This window comes from Palaemon carinicauda, chromosome 13, assembly GCF_036898095.1.
Source record: "Palaemon carinicauda isolate YSFRI2023 chromosome 13, ASM3689809v2, whole genome shotgun sequence".
In the NCBI taxonomy this organism is placed as follows: domain Eukaryota; kingdom Metazoa; phylum Arthropoda; class Malacostraca; order Decapoda; family Palaemonidae; genus Palaemon; species Palaemon carinicauda.
The window spans coordinates 119,716,547-119,725,268 of NC_090737.1; the positions used below are offsets into that span (position 1 = coordinate 119,716,547).

General features: G+C 41.2%; 1 protein-coding gene across 1 annotated transcript; it reads right to left on the reverse strand.

Moving 5' to 3' along the window:
• Positions 1-2,224: 2,224 nt before the first annotated feature.
• LOC137651775 (putative leucine-rich repeat-containing protein DDB_G0290503) lies at positions 2,225-6,925 on the reverse strand. Its single transcript, XM_068384995.1, has one exon. The coding sequence runs from the start codon at positions 6,923-6,925 to the stop codon at positions 2,225-2,227; it is 4,701 nt and encodes a 1,566-aa protein (XP_068241096.1).
• Positions 6,926-8,722: the final 1,797 nt, after the last annotated feature.

Genomic DNA, 8,722 nt, shown 5'->3' on the forward strand with positions numbered 1-8,722 from the left:
TTAGCAGACCAGAAGAAGCCTAGCTTTCCCTCGCTGCTACCAGACGAAGGCCTTGTACGCTTCCGTCGGGGACCTTAGCAGACCAGAAGAAGCTCAGCCTTCCCTCGCTGCTACCAGACGAAGGCCTTGTATGCCTCCGTCGGGGCCCTTAGCAGACCAGAAGAAGCTCAGCCTTCCCTCGCTGCTACCAGACGAAGGTCTTGTACGTCTCCGTCGGGGACCTTAGCAGACCAGAAGAAGCCTAGCTTTCCCTCGCTGCTACCAGACGAAGGCCTTGTACGTCTCCATCGGGGACCTTAGCAGACCAGAAGAAGCCTAGCTTTTTCTCGCTGCTACCAGACGAAGGCCTTGTACGTCTCCGTCGGGTTCCTTAGCAGACCAGAAGAAGCTCGACTTTCCCTCGCTGCTACCAGATGAAGGCCTTGTACGTCTCCGTCGGGACCTTAGCAGACCAGAAGAAGCTCGGCTTTCCCTCGCTGCTACCAGACGAAGGCCTTGTACGTCTCCGACGGGGACCTTAGCAGACCAGAAGAAGCTCGGCTTTCCCTCGCTGCTACCAGACGAAGGCTTTGTACGTCTCCGTCGGGGACCTTAGCAGACCAGAAGAAGCTCAGCTTTCCCTCGCTGCTACCAGACGAAGGCCTTGTACGTCTCCGTCGGGGACCTTAGCAGACCAGAAGAAGCTCAGCTTTCCCTCGCTGCTACCAGATGAAGGCCTTGTACGTCTCCGTCGGGGACCTTAGCAGACCAGAAGAAGCTCAGCTTTCCCTCACTGCTACCAGACGAAGGCCTTGTACGTCTCCGTCGGGGACCTCAGCAGACCAGAAGAAGCTCAGCTTTCCCTCGCTGCTACCAGACGAAGGCCTTGTACGTCTCCGTCGGGGACCTCAGCACAACAGAAGAAGCTCAGCTTTCCCTCGCTGCTACCAGACGAAGGCCTTGTACGTCTCCATCGGGGACCTCAGCACACCAGAAGAAGCTCAGCTTTCCCTCGCTGCTACCAGACGAAGGCCTTGTACGTCTCCATCGGGGACCTCAGCACACCAGAAGAAGCTCAGCTTTCCCTCGCTGCTACCAGACGAAGGCCTTGTACGTCTCCGTCGGGGACCTCAGCACACCAGAAGAAGCTCAGCTTTCCCTCGCTGCTACCAGACAAAGGCCTTGTATGTCTCCGTCGGGGACCTCAGCAGACCAGAAGAAGCTCAGCTTTCCCTCGCTGCTACCAGACGAAGGCCTTGTACGTCTCCGTCGGGGACCTCAGCACACCAGAAGAAGCTCAGCTTTCCCTCGCTGCTACCAGACAAAGACCTTGTACATCTCCGTCGGGGAACTTAGCAGACCAGAAGAAGCCCACTCCGTCGGGGAAGTTAGCATGGCAGAAGAATCCCAGCTTTTCCTCTCCGCTACCTGACAAAGACCTTGTACATCTCCATCAGGGAACATAGCATACTAGAAGAAGCTCTGCATGTCCTTTTTGCTTAGCCGGTCTTCTTTTCTTTTTTCTTTTTCTTTTTTTTATATTTTTTTAATTTTTATTTATGTTTTTTTTTTGTCTTATATATATATATATATATATATATATATATATATATATATATATATATATATATATATATATATATATATATATATATATATATATAAAGTGGTAAACTTCTTAACATCCATCAACATCAGAGACATTTTCCCCTTCACCTGTGTCTTTCATCCCAACAATTGCCTCTTGGAACTCATTTTGTAGAAATTCAGTGAAGGATGTCAGTTTATCACATGCATCTCGTTTAATCCATTGCATGTGTTGTTTTGCAACTTCTTTCATCCTATCCACTTTCCTAGCTAGGTGTCCTCCCTCAGAAATGTATTTATTTTTAAGGTTATCCAGGTCAAATATACCTTTAGTGCAGATATCTATTTCCCTCTCTTGTCGTGCTCGAGCTTCCATCATTTCCTTCACGTGATTGTCCATCATCCTCTGTCTTTCTTGTCGCGCCAAGTTCAACTCCTTCTCCAATATTTCACTTTTATTCCTCAGGGCGAACACCTCTTCCTTCAGATGATTAGTTTCTTTTTCTCGTTCTAAAATTTTGATCTCTTCCTTTCTTTGGCCATCATCATCATCATTACTTGCCATGTCTAGTAAAGACTGGATTTTTTTCTCCATTGCTTTCAAGGAAGAATCAAGTGATCTATCCAATGCATCAAGTTCTTTCTGATTTATTCCATTTCAGAATTCTGTTATATCTTTCTCATTTTGATCCTGATTCCCTCTCAGTTCTAATTCCTTTTCCATGAGATGCATTCCATCTTGGAATTTATTAGCCATGAAAGCTGTCCTTGATTCCAATCTGCGCACCAGTTCATTCATTTTTCCCATCAAGTGTTCTTCTAGTTGGCGCCTCACGAAGTGCATTTCTAAATCCTTGTTCCTTACATCAGATCTGAGAGCATGTACAAGTCTATCCCAGCTTAGGAACATAAGATTAGAGCTTTCGAATGCTCTTTCATGGAATTCTTCAGCATACCGCATTCGCTTGTGGTAAATTCTAGACAGTCTTACGCATTCCTCTCTAATGTCTTCTATTTCCTTCTCCATGGCCGCATTAGCTTTTCTAATGGCGATTGCTTCTTCCTTCAGTTGATGGAATTCATCTTCCAATTCGGTAATTATCTTTGTACTTCCTTCATGGCTATATGATACAAGTTTGTCTTTATTAGTTTCCTTCATCTCGGGTTTACACTCTTTATCAACCTTTCCCCTTCGATACACTTCATCCCCTAGATGAACTTTTGTCTCAATTCCACGCTGTGACTCTGTATCAAATTTTCGTTTCAATTCAGTATTGAATTCTTCTTGGCCATAATCCAATTGTGCCTCCAATTCTCCATGTGAGTCCGACCTATCTGTTGAGCCTTCCACTGACTTGTAATCCTTATCACGCAAATCTCCTTCTTGATATGTCTTTCTAGAAGTTTTCCTTGTTGATGACCCTTCGGCAATCTCATCTTCTATACCCAGTCTTTCTCTACGTTCCTGGGCTAACCTTTGTATTTCATTGATATCTACTTTATGCGCAGGCCAAACTACTGGTCTGTATATAGAAGGCAGGTTAGGTGGAAGTGGAGAGCCAACTAGTGGTAGCGGAATAAGCTTCTTTTCCAGAAACCCCATTGGGGAGTTTCTGGAATGTTTCTCGGGTGATGGTTCCTTCAGAATGTCGCTTAACCCTTTTCCTTGATATGCGTCTCCTGAACTTTTCTCTGATGATAGCCCCTCGGCAATCTCGTCTTCTATACCCAGTCTTGCTCGACGTTCCAGAGCTAAACTTTGTATTTCATTGATTACATCATCCACATGCCAAACTAGTGGTCTGTGTACAGGAAACAAGTCATTTGGATGTGGAGAGCCAACAGGTGGCGGTGGAATTAGTATTTCTTCCATTAGGGAGTTTCTAGATTTCTGAGATGATGGTTCCTCCAGAATGTCGCCTAACCCTTCTCCTTGATATCCGTTTCCTGAACTTTTCTCTGATGATAGCCCCTCGGCGATCTCGTCTTCTATACCCAGTCTTGCTCGACGTTCCAGAGCTAAACTTTGTATTTCATTGATTACATCATCCACATGCCAAACTAGTGGTCTGTGTACAGGAAGCAAGTCATTTGGATGTGGAGAGCCAACAGGTGGCGGTGGAATTAGTATCTCTTCCATTAGGGAGTTTCTAGATTTCTGAGATGATGGTTCCTCCAGAATGTCGCCTAACCCTTCTCCTTGATATGCGTTTCCTGAACTTTTCTCTGATGATAGCCCCTCGGCGATCTCGTCTTCTATACCCAGTCTTGCTCGACGTTCCAGAGCTAAACTTTGTATTTCATTGATTACATCATCCACATGCCAAACTAGTGGTCTGTGTACAGGAAGCAAGTCATTTGGATGTGGAGAGCCAACAGGTGGCGGTGGAATTAGTATCTCTTCCATTAGGGAGTTTCTAGATTTCTGAGATGATGGTTCCTCCAGAATGTCGCCTAACCCTTCTCCTTGATATGCGTTTCCTGAACTTTTCTCTGATGATAGCCCCTCGGCGATCTCGTCTTCTATACCCAGTCTTTCTCTACGTTCCAGAGGTAACCTTTGTATTTCATCGATATCTATTTCATGCGCAGGCCAAACTACTGGTTTGTATATAGAAGGCATGTCAGGTGGAAGTTGAGACCCAAGTGGTGGTGGTGGAATACGATTCTTTTCCATTGGGAAATTTTTGGGATATTTCTCTTGTAGTGGTTTCTCTACACTCTCACCTATTGGACTCGGCATTTCTTTTCCAAGCTCTTCTGCTTTTCCATTTTTACTTTTAATGCTAATTGTCTTTGATTCTTCGCTTTCTTTGTCTTCCGTTATCTTGTTAACAGCTGTGATTGCCTCTTGAAACCTGCTTTTCAGAAATTCAATGTAGGATCTAAGTTTAAATGTCGCTTCCTTTTCAATTCTTTGCATGAATTCTTCTGCTTGAATTTGCAATCTGTCTATCTTCTTATCAATGTTATAAATTTCAACTACATATCGCTCTATGAGCTCCTTGAGATGGATTATACCATTAACACAAATCTCTTGATTTCTATTATAGCTATCAATATCCTTTAGTTGCTGAGAACTATCACCTATCATCTTCACATTTTCTTGTTGACACAAGTCCAACTGTTTTTCCAGAAATTCACAATTTTCATATTCAATAGACAACTGTTTTTTCAGAAAACTAATTTCTCCTGTCAGTCCTGAAACGTTAGTCTCTTCCATTTTCTGTTCTCTATAAATGCAGTCAGTGGGTACTTGAGGAAACTGGATTACCCGAGGTGATTTATTTGTTCCTTTCAGTTCTTGATCCGTTGAATTTGAGACTTCTGACATTTCCTTCACCTCGTCTTGGTTCTCCCTTTGAACCCTATTCAAAAACTGCCTTTCTTGTGATTCTTCAATCCTCCTCGAGAAAAGAATATCATCCGGTTCACCGAGATCCATCAACACTTCAGAAGGTGTAAATCTCTCCACAAGTTCGTTGCAAATTCTCGTCAGGTGTTCTTCCAGCTGACGTTGCATCCTGCGTAGCTGCAAATCTTTCGTCCTCTTCATTCTTTTAAGATGCTGTGCTTCACGTTTTAGATTTTCTAATTCGGTTTTACATATATAAAACTTTTCATTTGAATTTCTAATTTCCAAGCTTTTTTCGTATAGATGATGAGCAAGAAGTCGATTGTGATTTTCCATGGTTTCTAACTTTTTCTCCTTAGCTTCATTGATGTTTCTAATGTCTATCAACCTTTTCCTCAAATGGTCGGCTTCTGCGTTCTGTCTGTCGATTGCAGATGCCATTTCTACTTTCTCTCCACCTTTATCACTCAATTCATGTTCACACTTGTTATCTTCTCTTTTCCATATTATGTCTTTTTCAATTGCTCTTTCTGTCCCTTCATTCGAATCAGCACTGTCCAAGTTCTGTAGACCCACGGATTGGTCTGCTTTAGAATCCAGTCTGTTTGTACTTGGCTGAAAAAGCCTGTTTCCTGCGTCTGGCAGCTCCTCAACTGTCTTCTCCTTCAGCCTACTGTCAGTCTCCTTCGGACTCTCCAAAATTCTCTCAGATTTCCCTTTGAGAACTTGTTTCTCCAGTTTTCTATTTTCACTTTCCAGTTTAGAAACATTGTCTTTAAGGGTTTGCATCTCTGCCTCGAGAATTCCATTTTTGTTTTTTTCCTCCGCAAGAGCTCGAGTCACTGTCGAAACTGCTTCATTTCCTCCTCGTGATTTTTCCACGAGTCTTTCCATCTGTTCCTTCAGTTCTTCATTCCATTCTTTCAATAGTTCATTTTCTGTTTTCTGAACCTCGTATTTCAGAGTCTCCTCTTGAAGATCGTCTTTCAAAGAGCCAAGCACTTGATGTAGCTTTTCGTATTTGCTCTGTATCTCTTTCTTTTCCGTTTCCAGAACTTCCATCTTAGTCTTGTGAAGGAAATGTTCATCTTTTTCGGCCGCCATTTTTTCCACGGCCCCAAGGATTTGAGAACACTTCTTATCCAACCTTTCTTCATAGCTCAAATGTGATTTTTCCACGAGTCTTTCCATCTGTTCCTTCAGTTCTTCATTCCATTCTTTCAATAGTTCATTTTCTGTTGTCAGAACCTCGTATTTCCGAGTCTCCTCTTCAAGATCATCTTTCAAAGAGCCAAGCACTTCTTGTAGCTTTTCGTATTTACTTTGCATCTCTTTCTTTTCCGTTTCCAGAACTTCCATCTTAGTCTTGTGAAGGAAATGTTCATCTTTTTCGGCCGCCATTTTTTCCACGGCCCCAAGGATTTGAGAACACTCCTTATCCAACCTCTCTTCATAGCTCAAATGTAAGTCAGCCTTCTCAGCTAACAAACGCTCAATTCCTGCTTGTGCTTCGGCATTTTCCTTTTCTAGATCAACGAGGCGTTGACGCAGTTCGTCGAATTCAATATCATCCAGCTTCGTCCTATTTTCCGCTTCTTCCTTAATCTTAATTCTTATTTGTCTGCATCCCTGCTCACTTTTATGTGGGTTCGATGTCTCTAAATAAGACTCTCTTTCTTCACATAATTCCCTTTCTAAGGCCAAAATTTTTTCCTCCAGATTTCTTTCGATGTCAATTCTTCTCTCGATTTCAGTAAGATGACTTTGGTTCATCCGATGTAATTCCTCGATTTCCTTGTTCTTAAGCTGATATTCCTCCTCCAGGTCTTCCAGGTCTAATTTTTGCCGTACCAAAATAAAGTCCTTATCATCCACTTTATTTTCCATTTCCAAGTATTTCTTGAAAATAAAACAGCAAAGTGCAATCAAACCTGCAACAACCAATATAAAGAATAAAATCCAATGGATTCCAATGGTAAACTTCAAATTCTGTAAAGAAAACATTTCTACTTTCTACTTTCCGTAACACCCGAAAGAGCCTTATTATTAAAAAAAATGGAGAATGGTGTAGAAAGGCGATTCTGGTCTCCGAGTCGTATTGCAGTCTCCGGAGACCATTCACGATCAGTAATTACTGAAGGAATTCCTTCAGTGTCAGAAATAGGACGTCCATTGACGGTCAGTGCGTTCATCAGTGTAGGATAGACTACCGTGGGGATTAGACAATCAAAATGGCTTCCTCTATTTTTTGTGATAATGAGTTACTGTTGATGGGATTAGGGCTTGTTACGGCGCATTCTACTTTGAAGAAACGAAGAAGGACTAAATCAAAATGGGGAGGGAAGGGATTTAAAATCACACGTCGTAGAAAATGCATTTGGCATTTTGACATCTAGGTCTAGGATTTTCCATAGCTCCTTAAATGTGGACTATACGAGTTGCGAAAAGATTGTGATGGCATGTTGTGTTCTACACAATTTTTTGCGTAGCACTAAGAAAGACAACTATACAGATTTAAAGGTTGAACATGATGATGATGATGTAGTCTGTCTTGTAGGCTTAAATGCAGGTTACGATAGACATGCATCACAAGCTAGCCTGCATTTGATAGCCATTGCTTTAGCAGTGGCACTAAGAAGGAAAAAAAAAAGATCAAAGTGGACGAAGGATTGGCTACTAAAAAGAGAGAAATTTTCACACACCAACTTGCTTATTGCTTTTAAATTAAGGCTTTGAAATTAGTTCTTTCAATATTTCATGCAGAGCCGCTATTCCTTTGTTTCTGGCTACTTTATTGGAATAGTCTTTTGATTTAATTTTCCATAAAGCTGGATGAGCCCGATATGTATGTATGAAATCAAAGTACGACTTCCTTCTCATTCTTGCTTTCATTAATGGCAGCCATTATTCATTTCTTTGATGATGTTTCCTCTAGCAGGTTTTAATAACAACTGAGGTTCGATGCTCGACACCTGTTCACACGTTCACACCGCTCGTCAAACAATGTAGCTCCGCCCACAAAAGTCAGGATGAGCCTGACTTTCATCGAGCCGTTCGACGAGCGCGCTCGACAACCAAATATTCCATTTACACGCTCGAACATCAATTCAAACACAGGGTTGTCGAACATCAATTCAAACACAGGGTTGTCGAACCAGGCTCGACGAGCTGCTCGCCCGTGTAAACCCCACTTTAGAAATACAAGAAATCCATTTCGTCAGTTTTTATCGTTATAAAGCCTTAGAAAGACACGAGATTCATTTCATCAGTTTTTATCACTTAAAGACCTTAAAAATACAAGAAATTCTTTTCATCAGTTTTTATCAATTTTAAACTTTGAAAATGCAAGAAGTTTTTATCATCAGTTTTTACCACTTTGATACCTTTGAAATACAAGAAATTCATTTCATCAGTTTTTATCACTTTGAAATCTTAGAAATACAGGAAATTCATTTCATCAGCTTTTATCATTATCTAAAGCCTTAGAAATACAAGAAATTCATTTCATCAGTTTTTATCACTTTTAAAACCTTATAGATACACGAAATTCATTTCATCAGTTTTTATCATTTTTAAAACCTTAAAAATACAAGAAATTAATTCCATCAGTTTTTATCAACTTATAAATTCAAGAAACTTATTTGATCAGTTTTTATCACTAAAACCTTATATATACAAGAAACTTATTTGATAAGTTTTTATCACTAAAACTTTATAAATACAAGAAACTTATTTGACCAGTTTTTATCACTAAAACCTTATAAATACAAGAAACTCAATTGATCAGTTTTTATCACTACA

What these genes read in the sequence shown, in the direction of transcription:
- LOC137651775 (XM_068384995.1), bottom strand. Translation starts at nt 6,925, where the DNA reads ATGTTTTCTTTACAGAATTTGAAGTTTACCATTGGAATCCATTGGATT.